The sequence below is a fragment of the Vanessa atalanta genome, chromosome 14 (assembly GCF_905147765.1).
Source record: "Vanessa atalanta chromosome 14, ilVanAtal1.2, whole genome shotgun sequence".
Classification (NCBI taxonomy): domain Eukaryota; kingdom Metazoa; phylum Arthropoda; class Insecta; order Lepidoptera; family Nymphalidae; genus Vanessa; species Vanessa atalanta.
Window position 1 is genome coordinate 8304286 of NC_061884.1, and position 18916 is coordinate 8323201.

General features: G+C 40.4%; 1 protein-coding gene across 10 annotated transcripts in view; it reads right to left on the reverse strand.

Annotated features, from left to right (window-relative positions):
• LOC125068609 (spectrin beta chain) overlaps positions 1-18916 on the reverse strand; it is a 50790-nt gene that overhangs the window by 2049 nt on the left and 29825 nt on the right. For 3 of the 10 annotated variants that reach the window (XM_047677822.1, XM_047677820.1, XM_047677821.1), the window contains 33 exons: positions 17957-18128; positions 17609-17737; positions 17073-17285; positions 16695-16892; positions 16266-16395; positions 16014-16163; positions 15655-15794; positions 15288-15412; positions 14895-15025; positions 14570-14715; positions 14348-14471; positions 13988-14238; positions 13650-13809; positions 13385-13523; positions 13012-13193; positions 12595-12709; positions 12351-12475; positions 12079-12269; positions 10815-11977; positions 10197-10458; positions 9204-9408; positions 8812-9006; positions 8507-8686; positions 8190-8434; positions 7889-8112; positions 7526-7722; positions 6504-7265; positions 6040-6187; positions 5045-5107; positions 2747-2890; positions 1452-1545; positions 1165-1344; positions 492-662 (listed from right to left, as the gene is read on the reverse strand). In XM_047677822.1, coding sequence (XP_047533778.1) covers positions 492-662; positions 1165-1344; positions 1452-1545; positions 2747-2890; positions 5045-5107; positions 6040-6187; positions 6504-7265; positions 7526-7722; positions 7889-8112; positions 8190-8434; positions 8507-8686; positions 8812-9006; positions 9204-9408; positions 10197-10458; positions 10815-11977; positions 12079-12269; positions 12351-12475; positions 12595-12709; positions 13012-13193; positions 13385-13523; positions 13650-13809; positions 13988-14238; positions 14348-14471; positions 14570-14715; positions 14895-15025; positions 15288-15412; positions 15655-15794; positions 16014-16163; positions 16266-16395; positions 16695-16892; positions 17073-17285; positions 17609-17737; positions 17957-18128 — 7054 coding nt within the window. Of the gene's footprint in view, positions 1-219; positions 663-1164; positions 1345-1451; positions 1546-2746; positions 2891-3570; positions 3691-4192; positions 4196-5044; positions 5108-6039; positions 6188-6503; positions 7266-7525; positions 7723-7888; positions 8113-8189; positions 8435-8506; positions 8687-8811; positions 9007-9203; positions 9409-10196; positions 10459-10814; positions 11978-12078; positions 12270-12350; positions 12476-12594; positions 12710-13011; positions 13194-13384; positions 13524-13649; positions 13810-13987; positions 14239-14347; positions 14472-14569; positions 14716-14894; positions 15026-15287; positions 15413-15654; positions 15795-16013; positions 16164-16265; positions 16396-16694; positions 16893-17072; positions 17286-17608; positions 17738-17956; positions 18129-18916 lie in introns of those variants that run through there. The other 7 variants (XM_047677824.1, XM_047677829.1, XM_047677823.1 and 4 more) reach the window with 7 other exon arrangements.

Consider the following 18916-nt stretch of genomic DNA (forward strand, 5'->3'; position numbering starts at 1 on the left):
ATATCGCTTCGGCCGCTCTCGTCGAAAATTGTAAGGCATAAAGCTAAAAGCGAATGAACACCGACACATTCGAGCGAAGATAATAAAATACCTATCGTATCGTATTCCGTATATACAATTTTATCTTTCAAAAATAATCATTACATTAATAGATAATCGGCTATTTTTACTTAAATATATTAGTAATAATAACACAAATAGGTAATTTATCACGATGTAAATAAAATACTGCGCAATATTTTTTCACTCAAGCCATCGATACGATCATTCATGCCTTCTCTTATCTGATACAACACACCGAAAAGCGACATCACTCAGGGCTGCCGACTCGATATTTAAATTACAAATAAGTACCGAGCACATCGTTTCAATTCCGGTAACTAATGTTCGAATGTCTACGGACAAGGATTTTCCGTAGGGCAGTCCGGCAGCCCCGGGCGAGCGGGCGCAGCGGCTAGGGCGAGTATAGGTAGGTGAGGGCGCGCACTGACTTCTTCTTGAGCGTGAAGAAGGAGCGGCGCTTGGGCTCGGCGGCGTGGTGCGCGGGCAGCGTGTGCGAGCGCGGCGCGGGCGCGGCGGCGCGCGCGCGCAGCGCCTCCAGCCACTGGCCCATCTCCGCCTCGTCGTGCGCCTGCAGCAGGAACTCCGCGCCGTTGCTCAGCCTGCGCACGCGCACGGGAACGGTTATATACCACGGCTTGTATTATCTGGAAATCTGGAGCCCGTGTTAGTCGTTTGGCACCCACGATTTTGCGGATCCTGAGCCCCGCCGGTCGAAGTTTCGAGAATCCCCCCTTTTGATCAAATTTTAAAAAAGACTATATTTTTACAAGCTTTTATTAAACTTGCAATATAAGTATGTACGGGTGAAATTTTGTATACACGTTTAGTTTGGATGACAATGCATGTTTGGTTATCTGTGTGACGTCATTCTAAATCCAGCGGGCGAAATACCTAATTATTTTAAAAAGGTTAAAAACTTTTTAATTAGTCCAGTTATAAAAATATAGGCTAATCTGCGTAGTTAAAATATCTATATATCTCTTTTTTTAATAGTAGATTTAAAATGTTAGAAGAGATACAATTATTTGATTTGGCCAAATTGAGTTCGAGATTACGCACAACGTTGTCAAACCTATTAACAGTATAATAAGCTTCCGATACCTGAGACGGAAGACGTGCTTCTTCTTGGTGTAGTTGGCGGCGACTTCGACGACGGCTCCGTTCAGATCGAGCGGGGTCTCCCCGCGCCAGTACTGCTCGGGCGCCGACTTATACGCCTTCTGGTCTTTGTAGAACGACATGCGTCCATCCTTCGCAACTACGTATACTTTGTCCCATGATCTGTAAGAAGATATAGTTATATAGTCGGTCTTACATGGAAAAAATATTTAATACGTTTAAAGTATGTACATGTGACTTTTGTATCACACTAAACACAAACGCCTTACCTGTTGGAAGCTCGTTTAGCTGCAGACTCCCATTCGTGTTTACGAACTAACGTGCCCTCCACACCTTCATCTTCCCCGGCGGGACTCGCGCCCTCTGTATTACACAATACTCATTAATATTACATACATCATCAATAAAAAAATACTAGAAAGAATAAGAATAGATAAAGAAAATTACGTTGAACTTCATCTATTAATTAAAATACATTCATCACAATTTTCTACAAAATGTATTTTATTTGAAAACATGTGATTGTAAAAACTGAAATACAAACATGACATCGATAAAAAAATAACATAGTCTAAAGGTACACATCTATACATTAATCGGATATATTTCTAATCGTAATAATCACTAGTGATAGATTTGATACTAAACGCTCAAAGCTAAATCAATGAAAGTCTGCTAGATAATAACAATTTATTGCATTACACACTCAAAAATAAATGTAAAAACTTCAAAGACCATGCGCTCACAAACACAACAGCACACTCAAAGCATTCTTCGCGGACGTACACAATCATTCGGTAGAGTACAGAAGTGGATGGATACATTCAGTAATCCTGCTTTTTTGAAATCATTATTAATTTAGTTCGGTTCGTACAAACGTGTGATATAAACCAAACAGTAGCAGAGATTAACATTAGCAAATTGACATTTTATCTTCGCTCAATTACGTTATTTTACTATGTATTTGTCAATTAAGTAATTTAAGAGGGGGGGGGGGTCTCTTGCTTATGAGCTTTCAGGTGGGCCAGACAATCAATCAATAGGATAGAATATCTTATAAAACTATTATATTTGTCCAAAGATATGTTTTTTTTATTTTTAACTTGGTTTCCTTAATTTTATATTCATTAATAAAAACTGAATTTGATTGCAAATTCTAATAAATATTACTCATATAAATTTTTATTTCAATCATCTTAGTTTTATCGAATTCTCTTTATTTAAACGTTGAACAACTTTTTAAAAAGCGTTGTAAATCGGCCGTTGACAATTTATGTTATAATTTAAAAACAGTATATATAATGAAGTAGTCTCGTTTTGTGTTTTGAAGTTAATTATAACGAAGCCAAATAAAATAGAAAACATTGTATCTTAAAGCCTGATATACGAAGATAATAACTGATAACCTTTAGGTGTCTTTTCAGTATACTGAAGATAAAATTGTCATGTTACATATCTATAAGAAATTAAAACGTTTGAAACTTTCTATGAACGACATAGTCAAATTGACCTGATTTTAGATAGTTACGCAAATCCATCCACCCCTAACCGCTACCGTGGGTACCTTCATCATCGCTGTGGTGCGCGCCGGTGAGCAGCTTCTTTGCGGTGCGCCAGCGGAAACTGCGGAAGGGCGACTTGCTTCGAGACCGCGACTTCACCTTACCAGAGGTGGACGGCGTTACGGGAGTCGAGCTCGATCCGGCCGCTGTTCGACGTATGGTGTGGGATACGAAGGCGGGTGGGATACAGGATTTATGTGATAGTACGAAGAGTCGTTTTTATGTTTCGAGTGCGTAATGAATTGGAAGTTTGTGCATAGTGGGTTAAAGATGTACCAAAAACGTTTATATTGGGGTTGGGATTTTATGTTTGATAGTAAGATTAAAGAAGAAATAAGATAAATTCAGGAAAAGACGTTGAATAGGGTTCGGGTAGAGGAGAGGGGCAAAAAAAGAAAAATATTCAAAGCAACATAAAAACAAAATGGCGTCGCAGCAAATAAACAAAAGCATTATCATGCTAATTGTTGTAGGTATATATCACAAAAAAAAAACACTTAACAATTTAAACACCAGAAAACACAAATGTTAGAATTAGAAACCATGCACTATATACATACACTGCGCGTCGTTAGTAGAATGAATACAAATTACAAATAATTAATACTAGTTGAAGTTTCTCTAATGTTATATTAATCTACGCAATTTTATAAATAGCACGGTGTTAAAGTTGTTTCGGCGTTTCTAAATTAAGCTTATATAATATGTGCATAGGGCTTATATCACATATTAAATATTCTATACAAATAAAGTCGTGACGTTAGTTGCGGCACGTATTCGAATCAACTTCACACCCGCTACAGTTACCACTACGTGTCATACTCACTGGAGAGGCGTGCGGGTTTAGCTGGCGTCTGTTTCGACGAGGAAGGGCGGGGCGTGTCCTGCTGCGGGCCGTCCGCGGGGGCGGGGGCGGGGGCGGGGACGGGGTCGGGGCTAGGCGCCTCTGCATGCGTACATCTACGTGCTAGTTACGTCTACTCTACACGCTACGTGCGTACATGCTCGGTTACGCATGCTACGGATTGCTTACGTGTGTATTTATGTACGTGATGTGAAATAATATTTTTTTCTTTAACATTAAATTTAAATAAAAAATAATACACGCATATGCAATTTGGTTTTATGTAAAACACAAAATCATGCATACTACATAATATGCACTTGATTGTTAAGTCCTACCTAATTATTATCTGAATTATCGGAATCTCAATTAAACTCTCCCTTAGACTCTAAGTATATAGAAAAAAAATGGCCATTGGTTATATTAAAAAGATAAAAGTTGAAAGATTGTAAAAAATAACTGAGTAAACACAATTAAACTTCGTTGCATTGAAATATAACACATACATGCATATATTTCGATAAAAGCGAGCTACGGAAAAAAGCAAAGCATGCATACAAGTGTAGCGAGTCAGGCTTATGCGCAAGCGGTAAGTAATACCTACCTTCTATGGAGACGGCATCATTGAAAGAGAAGAACACAGTATAAATTTATAGCAGATTTTTTTTACTAAAATTGGTTTAAATAAGACGAAGATGTGAGAATGAGAAGTATCAAACCATCACCGTGATTAGCGAATGATATTATATAAAAAAAATACATATATTTCATATTCATTTCGGTTTCTGTGATTGGGTATACTTTCTTGCAACAAAAACAGGTCTAGTCAAAAGAGAAAAATTATAGCTCCACAGTGAACGAATACAATGTAATTTGAAATGTAGTTAGGCCGTTCTAAACCTGATATTGTTGTTCGATAATTTAATTTTTTTTATAAATGATATTTATAATGATATATTTATTTGTGATTTAAAATAGCGTGATGAAATAGATATAAAGTTTAATGTTACAAAATATTTAGGGAATAATTTCTTTAAGCCATATCGTGACTCGCAATAACATTTGAAGTGAATAATCTAATATGTATAAATATTTCGTAACAACTATAAAAATCGGAAATACTGAACAAATACAAATGATTAATGATACAAAAACCTTCACCTAGAAGATGAAAAAGTGTCGTGAATACAGAAAAGGTGCAACAGTAAGGAAATTGTGCTTAGCCTTATCTAATAGAGCCTAAAAAGTAAATCCGATCTAATACAAGGTTTATAGCCTTTTAAAGCTTCTAAACAAAATAATAATAAAAACAATCTACCCCGTGGCGTTACTAGTTAAGAGCGCAGTGTAACCCGTCCAAATTAAGACACCCACTTTATTACTACGATGATTAAGCACATGCGTATAGCTGGGTATCTTTTTACATCGGTAGGTTTATATAAAGCGCTCTGATTACCTGGCTGGGAATGCGGTCGCTCTTGGGCCTTCTCAGCCGCTTTAGTGGATGTTCTCCTTACGACTACGCGTGTGCATGTGTGGACAACACATCGGTAAGTAACGTCCCTTTTGTCTCACACGCGAAACTCGGCCCGCGAAAGAAAAGGTCGAACGAAGGTCAATATTGATCCTTCGTCTTTAAGTCAACTATGTTTTTATGGTATAAAATGCAACATTCTTTCGCGGATCGAGTAAGCGATACAAACAGGGTAATTTCACATGGAAAGCGGCAAGCGACGCCGTAAGACTTTAAGCCGTATCGCAGTGCGAATGTGCTAAGTCTTTAAATTATTTTTTTTTACTTTAATTAATATATTTAGAGTCTTGTTATTTGATATTGCAAATTGCAAGCAGCATTCCACCAGTTTGGTGAAAATTAGTAGAAATATTATTTTATCATTTCGAAAGTTTGTTTCAATTATAGTGCTAGAAGGTACACATGCGTGCTTACATTGCAATCCGTGAGTCGAAGTGAGGTTAATTTTCGAAAAGTTGTGTTTTCCATGATCGTTAAAAAAGGAATTTTTAAAATTCATTTAAATCCTATTTATATTAAATACCAAAATACTAAATCAATCGACTAACATATTATCGATATATGTTTTTATAAGAAAAATATAGGAAATATAATTATTCGACGGCGATGAGTCTTCGAATTTTAGATCATATGTAACAGGCGATAAGTCGGCCCGAATCTTCGGCAACTATCATATAATCAAAACATTACGCACATATTTAGATGAGGCATATATCATATTAGCAACAGATTTATCCTACTAATCATCTTCGTACAATAGGCGCGATCTAAGTTTACCGGTCATCATTTAACCACTGTAAACGTTCGAATGTTTTCGTGAGCCAACTTTAGGCCGTCAAGTCGTGGTGCGTATCGCAATTCGAAGAGCCATCGCCGGGCGCGGGGGCGCGGGGGCGCGGGGGCGCGGCGCGACTCACCTGGCGGCTGCGGCTCGGGCGAGGCCGCGCGGTCGACGGCGTCCTGCGCCGCCGCCGCTGCCGCCGCCTCGGCCGCCTCGCGCTCCTGCCTCTCGCGCTCCGCCGCCTCGGCCGCCTCCTGGCGCCGCTTCATCTCCTTCACTTCGAACTGCAACGAGACCGCGAGGAGTTACGTTTTGGAAAAGGGGCCGACTCGAGTTCGGTAGCGACGGGTGAAGGCCGTTCGTGTTAATGCCGAGCTGGGTTTGGGTAGTCACGAGTTGTTGCATTCGAATCAAATATATAGTACAGTTATATTACCATGCGATTACTTTAAGACGAAGTAAGATATTTCGTTAATCCAAACAAACATTAAAAAAAAGTATTATAAAAATCATGCAATATTTATTTAATATATATATGTTAAATAATATATATATATATATATATACAAAGCTCATGCGATATACCAACTCCACACTTACACTATCCAAGTAGTTATAGTACCATGCACCCTCCGGAAACAATAAACTGCGTGTTTGGGACAACAATAAGAGGGAAGAGGAGAGGGGAATAATTTTTACTTCTTTGCCTAAGTCATTGACGGCTCTCATACTGCTCGTTAGTCCAGGTAGAGATAACACGGCTACGTCACCTTTCTGGTCGCTGTCTATGGACTTTTTTCTCCACGACAATCTTTTCATTAAACCTTTTATGCTACCGGATTTGGAGGAAGACTCACTTTGGCTTCTTGCTGGTCTCAGCAAAGATACGTTTGGATAGACGTGCTGATAGGACAATCTTTCCCATAACATAAAGTCTATTGACGACAATTTCTCATTGGACCTATCGTTTTCTGAGGTATATTCAAAGAAAATGGAACTATATATTTCGGGTGATAAAGGCCCTCTATGAGGAGACATTGGAGGACTACTCGTTTCGGAAATCGTAGATAAGCTCATATTGTTCGTTACGACCGACCAAAGGTAAGAATCGTTTTTAGTCGCCGGTTTTTGGGAGTAATTTATGTTTAAGCTCCTTTTGTTGAACTTTTCGGGTAATTTGAATCTGTCGTTTGTGGTTATGATGTCGTATACCACTTCTCCAACTGGTCGAGTAGTTTTAGTTGCGATTTTAAGTGATGGCTTTTCTCGCCTGGGAGGTGGGAATTGGAAAACAAAGGATGATTCGTCACATTTATCCCAAGGTTGTGCGGTAGGCCATAGTGTTGCTGCATTCAGTTCAAGCTAGTAGTAAAGAAAAAGATTATAAAGAAACCAAACATAGAACTACTGAGAAAATTACAACAAGCAAGTAAAGAGCACTAATAAAGAAAAACATTTTACAAAAGCCCTTACCAAAAATTAGTATCAATTCTAGCTACAAGATCAAATAAAAAATATGTTAAACTAAGATTAATGTCATCATTATCAATGAAATTATTTTTTGTACAGAGTCGTGAAAATCGATAGTGCCCAACACCACAGCAAGCCATATCCACACTGACCGTGGTGAGCCTCTGCAGCGCGCTGAAGCGGTCCTCCTGCGCGGCGGCCGACTTCTCAAAGGCCTCGTGTTTCTTGATGAGGCTCTCCACCTCGTCGATTGTGTGTCCGAGCTCCTGCGACATGAGGTAGGGCTCCTGCGCTATGAGCCAAGCCTCCGCCACAGCCGCATCGCGGGCGAACTGGTAGACCTCCAGGACTGTGTGGGAAGATATCACATTATGCTTATAATGAAGATCATCGGTCAAATTAAACACCAGGTTTTGCATGAATTAATAAAAAATGGAGGTATAATAACGTTAAGTGTACAAGATTGACATTCAGTACACGAGACAGAGGTACTGGTGACTAAGTCTGTCACTCACTGAGCTGCAAGTTCTCCCAGCGCTCCTCCCAGCGGCGCAGCAGAGCGTTGCGCTGGTTGGTGAGCTGCAGCAGCTTGTCGCGGATGTCGGGCGACGCGTAGTGCTGCCGCGCGAGCAGCTCGCGACCCAGCCCGATGCACGCAGTGAACTTGTCCTCGCGCGTTTCGATCTCCGCCTTCAGCGACTGGTGGTTGTTCATCAGGAGCTCGACGCCGCTCACGTCGCTGCAATCGGAAGCGTTCGAAACGAGCATAGCTTTCGGTCACTAGCAGATGGGACGCGGAGGGGGCGGCGGACTCACCGCGGCTTCTCGCCGGTGTTCATGGAGCGCACGACGTCGTCCATCCACAGCGTGAGGTCGCGCACCTGGCTCAGGAAGCGGTACAGCTGGTCGGCGTCCTCCAGCTTGTCGCGGCGCGCGGCGCACACGGCCTGCAGCGCGCGCCACGCCTCCGACACCTCGCCCTCGCGCCGCGTGATCTCCGCCGCCTTGTCGCCCGCGTACGACGCGCCCAGCCGCCCGCACTCGCTGCTGATCGCCTCCACCTGCGCCCGGGCTCGGTTATCGATGTACATTTTGTTGGATTATATATTTTCTTTGGAAAAAGTATGACGTACCTGCTGCTGGAGCGTGCTGAGGTCCTGCATGAAGTTGTGGTGCTTGCGCTGCAGCGCTCCGACGCTGATGGCGTCGCGGCCGAGCTCCTCGCTCACGCCGCGAGCCTTCTCGTTCACGCGCTGAAGTGTGTCCTTGCAGTCGTGGAAGTACTTGTGCAGCTCACGAGATGCCGCCAGCATCTACAGAAAAATGCATTAGCGACTCATACTGCGTCGAAATGGTATATATTCAAAAATAATATATTTTTTAAATAATAAATATTTTTAATAATAAAAGCCAATCCGTTTTTTCCGACGACCCGTACCTGCGTCCTGGTGTCAATGAGCTCGAGCAGGTCCTGCCAGGTCTCGCGCAGGCCCTCCTTCCACTGCGCGATGGTCGCGTTGTCGGAGTGTCCCATGGCGATCATCTGGTCGGCGATGCGCTCCGCGGTGGCCACGCGCTCCGATCCCACCGACTGAGTCTCGCGAGCGAACTCCTTGAATCTCTCCCATAGAAGCTGCACAGCATAAGGTATACATGTGTCTTACTTGATCTTTTCATGAAACTGGCGTTTGAGTAGATGCCAATATTCAAGTCACTGTTTATTATTTCTATAATAATCTGTCGAATCTATAGACATTATCAATGCTAGAAAAAATACGTAATTGATTCCATTACTATTCTGTTCCATTGAAATTGACAGTGTTTTTTTACCGTGACATGGTCGTAGTCCTGCCCCAACTCTTGCGAACTGGCGACGAGTTCCCGCTCGGTGATCCATTGCTCCAGGTCGTCCACCTCACGCGACAGTTGGAATAGGCGCAGAGCCTCGTCCAGCTTGGCACGTCTTTCTCCAGCCAAGTCCTTCAGACCGGCGTACAATTTGTCCACTTGTGATTGCTTAACGGAAATCTGCTCACTGTGAAATCATTTAAAATATATATATCATTCGTCATACTCAAAATAAAAAGGTTAAAAAGAAAGGTTTATTTTTCATTGATATTACATAGTTCTTTTTTCTTTTTTTTTATACAACACTAGCGACCAGTCCTGGATTCGCACAGGTGTAATGGTGATACTAAATATACTACAGAATGTCTTACAACATTCACATCTTTTTTGTCATTAGACAATACAAACCGTTTAAAATCTGTAATATCTTCGAAAATATTAATTTCAATTACATGCTGTAAAGGGCCACATTCATCTATATTAAATGCACAATGTACTTAATTGGATAAGAATTAATGCTGTATTGCTTAAAATAAGCTATTATTTCTCATAAAAAGTAAAGGATAAAAAATGGTTATAGTGGGTTATCCCTAAGAGATAAACATATACCATGGCGAACTTTTTTGAAGAACTTTTTAAGGTGTACAATACTGTAGTACATTATTTTGAAATATGTTGTAGGGTTCAGCCAGCGTTTGCAAAAAACTGTGTTTTTAGTTACGACATCACTTTCGAAACCACTACAATTATCAGTGTTTCTATACTATGTCGTGCATATATTATACTTATAAACTTTCCTCTATAATCAATCTATGTATCTGTTAAAATAACGTATCAAAATCCGTTGTGTAGTTTTAAAGATCTAATCATACACAGGGACCGACAGCGGTAAGCGACTTAGTTTTATACTATGTAATAATAATATCTTATATTATGCGATTACTACTACTTAAGATACTTCAGTTTTACACTAACCTCAAAGGATGTTCTTCACTGGTCAGTTGACGAACAGTCTCTCCTAACTGCCTGATAGTCTGTGCGTAATCATCTACTGCCTGCTCCAGAATCTCGTGTTTCTTCATCAAGTTCTGTGCGGAGATCTCATCCTTGCCACGATCCTCCACCATCATATAAAGTTCTTGTTCACTCATCCACGCTTCAGCTTCATTCGCATCGAATAGATATTGCTGAGCCTTCTCCCATTGGGCCAGGTTGTCCTTACGTTGATCGATGGCATCTAATAAATAAAAAAATGTTACTTTTTACAAGCTTTTATTTAGTTATCCATGTTTGTGGATAAGGTCAAATCTTGCAAGATGAATTAGAACGTCTTCCTCTTACCCTATGGAGATGAAACTTTACACATTGGTTCTGTACAGACGACAAAGCAATTTAATGTTAAGCATGACTTGATTCTACAACCTGGATTAGCTCCAGAAAAATCTCCTCAACAATAAACAGCGTAAACACGTTTTTTTTATAATATAAATACTCGTCTTATAAAATGGGTTTGTGCTATTGATTTATTAAACCCTTAAGTGACCATTTTTTTACGTGTCATGGTAAATATGCTTACAAATGAACTAAACTTACCCTTAAGTTCTCGCCACCTCGCAGTGAGTTCTTCAATAAGGTTTTTGAATTCGGGCGCATCCTCGTGTCCCTCGTCAATCAACTTCTGCCCGTTGGAAATAACTGTCAATATTCTTGGCTCGTGGTTATCGGTCTCCGTCTTTAATGATTGGTTCTTCTTTTGAAGCATCTGGACATTAAATAATGAATTTCCGTAATCGGTGCTGGTTGCCAGAGGCATTTTTTCGTGTATCCATAGCTTCTCATCCTCTACATCTCGGCGGAATTGGAATGCCTCCTTCTTCTTCGCAAGGTGTCGTTGGCGATCCAATAGGGGTGCTTTGAGCTGCTCGAAACGTTGCTCCACAGACTTTTTCTTTTCCTTAATCTCCTCCATCTTATCAGGAACGGTTTTTTGCAGGTATTCCGCTTGAGTTTCGAGTTCGGTAACCTGCTTAGCCTTTACCGCCATCTGAGTCTCGATCATCTGTTGCTTCTGCATAAGAATATTGACAGATGCCAGATCAGTGCCAGTGTCTGTGTTTTCGATTTGTTTCTCGAGCTCATTCATCCATGAATCAATGTCGTCACAAGTCTGGTGAAGGAGAACCTCACGGTTTGCGTCAAATAGACGCTCACCCTTTTCTTTAGTCGTTGTTTGGAGGTTTTCAAATTGATCTTGAAGTTCATGCATCTTAGGAGAAATAACTTCTACGAATTCTGGCTTTTGTTTCATAAGTTCCTCAGCCGCGTTCTGTACCGCAAATAGACGTTCCTTGTTGGCTGCGATTTCCGCTTCGAATGCTTGATGGCGAGTCCATTTCGAGTGAATAGTCTTGGCTGAGCGGTAGGTGTCGTCTTGAGCTGTTACATTCTTTTCTTGTACCCACTCTCCGAGTTCATCACAATCTTGAAGGAATTGGTGAAGCTGTAATTGATCCTGCAGTTTTTCCATCTGCTGTAGTGCCTTATCACGATTGGAGTCTCGTCTTGCCCGTATACTCTCAGCCTTACGTTGGATTTTATCAGCATCAAAGTGTCGTTCTTCGACGAGGCGGTTAGCGAATTGAACAACAGAGTTGATTTTATCATCATTGGCTTCCATAGTAGTAAGGAAAGCTTCATGTTCCTTGATGGTGTTTTCGGCCTGTTCTAGATTCGCAGGTGGTTCAGCCTTGGCTAATCTGTTAGTTAAATAAAAATAAAATATTTTTTAATTATATATGTTTAGACCATATCACACAATACACGAATATATGAAAATATTTGTATCTTATCCTCTGACCTGTGCTCCTGGTGCGCCAGCAACACCTCCGCTTGGCGCGCATCTCGCTGCAGCAGCTGAAGCTCGAGGCTCTGTGTCAGCAGCTGTTGTCTGTTCTCCCACATCTGCTGCAGCTCAGCCCAGCCCTCTCGCAGCGCCTTCAAACGCTCGCGCAGGAACATGTACTGCGGGTCGTCTTGGGTCGAAGGCTCCTGCTCAAGGAAAGAAAACAAATATTTTTATCATCAAATAAACATATATGCATACAAATATGTATAGGAAATTGAGCTCACAGCAGTAATCTTTTCTCCATATTCCATCATCTTAGCATATTCATCCTTATAGTTATCGATTTCTTCCTTGATAGTCTGGTGCTGAGATAACAACTTTTCTGCTTCTGGGAGGCTTCCGGGTATATCTGACATCAGAATAAAGTATTTCATAAATTCGAACAATTTGATTGAAAGATTTAATAATAGTATTTATAATAACTGCACATTAATCCCAAAAAATGTAGTACATAATCTAAGACTTTACCTTCGGAAGCGACATCGGTCTGGGTTTTGGTGAGCCAAGCCTGGAAGTGGTCGACGGAGCGTAAGAACCGATGTAAATCGCCAGCCTCTTCCAACTTTGCGTCGCGCTCTTTGAGCTATAGTGTCAAAAAAGTAAAAATATGTTTCAACGGATCAATTTATTCAACGTATATCATGTAAGTAATACCGCAGGGAATTTAGGCGGTAGCTTTTATTTTTACTTATATAGAAGTTTCTTTTTTATAATATTACCAGTGGCTGTGACAAATATAATGTTAGTCTTGCTATCAATAGGGTATCAATAGAGATAGGGTTTCGGTACTTTGCAGGCGGTGATAGATTCTATCACGCTGTCGTCATACATGTAAACGAAGAGTGTCCTACGAAAAGGCTTTTAGTTATTTATACAAAGATTAACCATCTGCGTGAGCTGGTCCCAGTTGTCCGTGATGGTGTGTATGCGGTCTCGGATGAGCCGCGCTTCGTCGGGATGTTCGTCTTCGATGGCGCTAGCCTCGTTCTCCAGCGACGTGATGCGCGCCTGGATGGCGGCCAAGTCGCGCTCCATGCCGGACAGGCGACGTTGTAATGTCATCACACCTTAAGGAATAGAAATAAAATAGTAAGAAAATGCATTGTCAATAGTGTGAATCAAAAAAAATTACAATATTCGTTTACATCAAATAACCCGTGGATTAACTTGATATCGCAAGATAGACACTTAACGATATAAATAGGGATTTACATCGTAAGCTTATAAAAATTAAAAAGAAATATCAATTAAAACTCACCATTGAGATCCATTTCCAGGTTGTCGGTCTGTTGAAGGATTCGCTTCTTGTCTTCGATCCACGACACGGTCTCTCGGCATTCGATATAGAATGTCTGGACGCCTTGAGCTGATTTAAGGTCGTCTTTCTTTCCTTCCGCCTAAAACATTTTTTTATTACAATATCCGATAACAAATTGATAAAAAATACCTTTTGACAACACAATGCTTTTTTTTAAATTATATAATGTATATTGCTGATTTTATTGTACAAGTTCAGTGAGTACCTTCTCCCGGAGCGAGCTCCAGGCCTGGTTGAGCGCGGCCTGCCGTTCCTGGATGGCGGGCGCCTGCGGGTGCTCCACGTGAATGAGCTGTCGCGCCAGTTGGTTCACGACGGCCACGCGAGACGCGTTCGCGTTCATTTCCTTATCGAAACCGTCGTAGCTGAAGCACAAACGAAAATCAATTAGCACTGCTCATTTAAGGAGAGAATACATCGATATTTTATTTTTTAAAGAAGTAATTCTTAATAGATATGCTTTAATGAGTCAAAGCATTTAGATTGTTTAAATAACAATATCATATTTATATTCCAACGGCGAGCACACGTCGGCGGCCTCACCGGTGCTTCATGATCTCGACGTCGTCGATGTCCTTGGGCGGCAGCATGGTGTCGAGCATGCGGTCCTTCTCCGCGATCCACTGGTCGGCGGCGTCGGCCTCGGCCAGCAGCTTGCACAGCGACAGCGCGTCGAGCAGGCGCTGCTTGCGCAGGCGCGCCAGCTCGGCCAGCTCCCCGTGGCGCGCGTCGATGGCGGCCAGCCGCTCGCGCACCTCGCCGCTGTTGGCGTCCTCGGGGCTCAGCTCGCTCGCCTGTGTCAGCGTATTATCAATATTAACTTATTGTGTCGTATTAAATATATATCGTCCTCTTTCAATAATGAGTTCAATCGCAAACCTTACTGCATTATTTTAATTTTACCTGTTGTTTGAGCTGCTGTATGACATTAGCGTAGTGCTTGAGTTCGTCGGTGACATCCTTGTGCTTCTTCAGCAAGCTTTGCACTTGCGCCTCGTCCACACCGGTATCCTCTGATGATACAAGTCTGTAACGATACAATCAAAATTGATTAAGTATATAAAACTTATTTGATCGAAAACAACATCATACAATTAAAACATAAAATAATATTTTTAAGCATACCTTAGTGTGTCCAACATCCAGTTGTCGATGTCATCCGCGTCCGCGAATAGCTGGTGATAGCGCACCGCCGCATCGAGTCTGTTCTTTCGGAGAGACACCACGTCGAGAAGATGGTTCCACTGGGATAGAATGTCACGGAGACGTTCCTGAAAAAAACATTTCAATTGATATTTTTAAGGTTTTTTTTTTTCATTTCATTTGCGGACACAAATAAAACATATTTTTAATACATATATATATATATATATATATGTACGTAAAGAACCTCTTACATGAGTCGCATATTAACGTTCAGTAGTCACTACATGTGAGTTTGTTTACCCACCTGTATCCTGTCGGCACCGAAGTGTCCCTGCGAGATGAGCTCGTCTCCGACGGCCGCGACGCTCATGAGCTGCGGCTCGTGCGCGAGCACGTCCGCCTCCAGCGCCTTGTGCTTCGAGATCAACAGGTACACTGCGACACAACGGATTATTTACGTTAGCATTCATTTAAAACTCAATCCATTTATATGATGGAGGTGCGAAAAAATATGAAATAATATGTTTTCCAAAGTATCTATGTTGTAATGTTCATCATCCTTGCGTATTCGAATAATGTCACATTAATAAGTAATTATTTTTAACCTTTTGTTTAAAACTTTGAAGTTTGTTTTGATTTGACAGAAAATCTTTGATATTTTTTATATAATTTACACAGAATCTACTTCTTAACCAACCTGTAGTAAGATCATGGCCGATGTCGTCAACCGACACGATCTGTTCCTTCTCCTTGATCCAGTTCTCTTCATCGGCCATATCCCAGTAGAACTGCCATAGTTTGCGGCTATCTTCGAGGCGCTTTCTAGTAGGTAAAATATTACATTAATATATTTATTTGATTATTGAAACAAGCAGTGCAAAAACTATTAAGTATATAAAATATATAATACAAGAAATAACATTTATTTCTGATATATTGTTATATTTTAAAATAGTCAAGTTCTCATGGTAGCTAAAGTTTATGCATAACTTTTAATGTTTCAGAGACTAACATAAGACAGATTTAAATCATCATTTGAAGACAATAATCTGAACAACAAATACCTGCGCTCGACGGCGAGATGGACGAGCTCGGCGTAAGCGTTCTCGAGCTGCTGGATGCGCTCCACGGTGATGGCGGGGTCGCAGGGCCGATAACCGCCCTCTTCCTGCTCCAGGAACCGTTGTGACTGTCCCACTACCACCTGCAGATGACATCATGAATTGTTCACGTGTGTTAAGGAAGATTGAACGATTATTGCTGTGTTATAAATTTATTTAGTTATATTTCTATATTTTAGTAATAACTATAATTTTATTCATTGTATTGTTTTCACTAAAACGTATACGTACTATAAACAAACTTTCCAAGTAAGCGTGTCAAGTAAATAATTTGCTTTTATATAATAATATACGATAATAACCTTAACGCGCTCCCCGAGTACGTTGATATCGGCCTCGACGAGAGCATGCTTTTGAAGCAAATCTTCGACACCCATCAGATGTTTACCGTAGTCGTCCGTCAGCAGACGCATTTTGATTTCCTCCATGGAGTCCAAAATGTAGAGCATTTCCTGTCAAGTACAAAATGAATAAATATGTGCAAGTTCACATCCATACAATATTGAGATACGTTTCAGGGTCACGTTTACAGACTCGCGAGGCGAGTACCGCACCTGGAAGTTCTGCTGCAGCTGCAGCGACAGCTCGAGGCGGGCGCGGCGCGCGCGCAGCAGCTCCAGCAGGTAGGCCCACAGGCGCAGCACGTTGTCGCGCCGCGCGCACACGCGCTCCATGTCGTGGTACCTGCGCCGAAGAGTATTCATTTATGTCGAAAAACTTGTGTCATTTACTCGTATACATTTCGGTCAGAATTTAAATTCAGAGTTTTTTAAAGAAACTGCTTTGACAGACTTCTGTGTATGATGTGTCGATCCATACAGTGCCTATGTGCTTAGACACGTTGTCTGAAATTGATATTCAAATTAAAAACTATAGGGAACTTAATCTTCAAATGAATTAATGAAATTATGTATACTATTTAAATTTTATTAAATTTCTTTTTAATAACAAACTGAAATGAAATCAAAATCTTCCCCACTCACCGCTCAGCCTGTAACTCGGAGCATACGGCCACCACAGCCTGCACTCGCTCCTCGTAAGCGAAGATGTCAGTTTCAATAGCCTCATGTTTCTTAGCGGCCGCCTCCACGGCAGCGAGATCGAAGCCGAAGTTGTCTTGACTGACGAGCCTCTGGTTTTCGGAGAGCCAAGTCTCACGCATCTGAGCTTTACGGTTGAATCTAAAAGTAAATAAAAATGTTACTAAAGTGCAATTCAAAACTTAGTCAAGGAGAACAATGATAATATATCGTAAACAATTTCTTAAATCATGACTTTTGTAATTGTAGTTGTTTTAAACATAGTCTAAACTATTTTCCATATTTAAGATAATAATACAAATATAATAATATCAAACTCACCTGGCAGCAAGCTGTTCCAGTTTCTCCTGCCTAATAAGCTCCTCCCTCAAAGCCAACTCCCGCTCGTGCTCGGCTTTCTCGAGGCGCTCCCAGGCACGGTTGATATCGTGGATCATGCGACCCTCACGAGGCGTGTAGGGCTTCTGGTTAGCAGCACGCATGCGAGATTGCAGCGTGAATAGCAAGACTTCCAGGTTACCTTTCTCAACGAATCTGAAAAAATAGCAATATACATATAATATACATATCAAATAAATTACATAACTGCTTAAATTACACATATTGATGAAATAATTACAATATTGTTTTATTTTCGAAATGTAGTTAGGGCTTAACTTTAAGTGTTTTAGTAATATGGTTACAGTATAGTTGAGTAAAAAATATACATTCATATATGTATAGTATACCTTAAAATGCATGTTGTGACTGTCTTAAAAAGTCGCACACTTTATATTAAGTCTAAATATGGTTTTATTATTACGTGTGTAAGTGTAGTGACTGCTGATAGTCCTCAATAAATAAATAAATTATCATACTTAGGAGGTTTTTCAACGGTGCGGTAGTTAGCGAACTGTATGAGCTGTTGACGCACTCCCTCCAACGAGTTAGCGAAAGTTCTGTCACCCAGAGCTTCGATTGTGCGCTCGATCCATTGGAGAAGATCGCTGAAACAAGACGAGATTCAATAAAAATACAAGATATTATAAAAATAGTAACATTTAAAATGAGCTAATATGCTTTACATTGGTTAAATTATAATAATGTTGTTGACTTTTCTGGCTGTTTTAAGACTGTAACGAAACTTTGTGATATCAGTGAATCAGAACACTTATCAATTACCAAAGATAGATAAGAAACATGTGAAGAAAGTGTTGATCAATTACCTGGTGAGTGACTCGTACTCCTGCATCATTTTCTCGTTCTCCATAGCGATACCGACCACTTTGCCGATCCTCTTACCCTGAACTGTCTCTTGCTTCATCTTGCTGAAGTAATGATAGTATGTGACCACATATGTGATGATCGATCTCTCATCTGGATGCTCAACTGCGATATCTGTAAAATGAGAATATAATTAAAATTTTTGACATACTCCCCAATCAAGAACTTGATTATTTAAGACGAAACACATATCCTAATGGACGCTAGTTTTATTGCTTAAGATATAATAGTATGTAACTCAATAGTTACTTGACTATCAGATAAATAATAATGGATCTTACGATCTTCAAATCCAATGTTTTTATTACTTGTTCCACCGATCAGATATGTCCATATTTGTAAACATTTAAAAAAATATATACAATAATATACATATAAAAATAACTATTTTTTGGATGATAGCTTAAAGCTGTTGTTGTAACATTTAAATTAGTTGAGATATGAAATCAAGTAAAACGAAATCCATAACGCTAAATCAAAACTGCCGGCACTAATTTGTTTTGTTCTAGATTTAGTTGAGACTAGAATAGTTTTCCAATAACGACTAGGCCGTGACGAACATATCATATACACGAGAAACAATGATTTACTTGTGCCTTTCGCTAAGGTGTCACGAAATGTCTCTACGCATAAATGAAAATAATGCAAAATTACTGTATTAGGGAAAGTGACATGAGCTTCTATGCTGTAAGAAAACTAATGATGACGCTCCTTCCAACGTATAAAGGACAGTAACAATACTAGCCACTGACCGGTGGGACGGCAATTCGACCGGAGAGTGAAGCCGTAAGAGTTCAAATATAAATATAACCCAATTGGCTAGTACTGAGAATTTCCAAAAAATTATTAGAAAAAGACTCAACAAAATAAAAATAAACGTTAATTTAAATTGGCATCAAGGA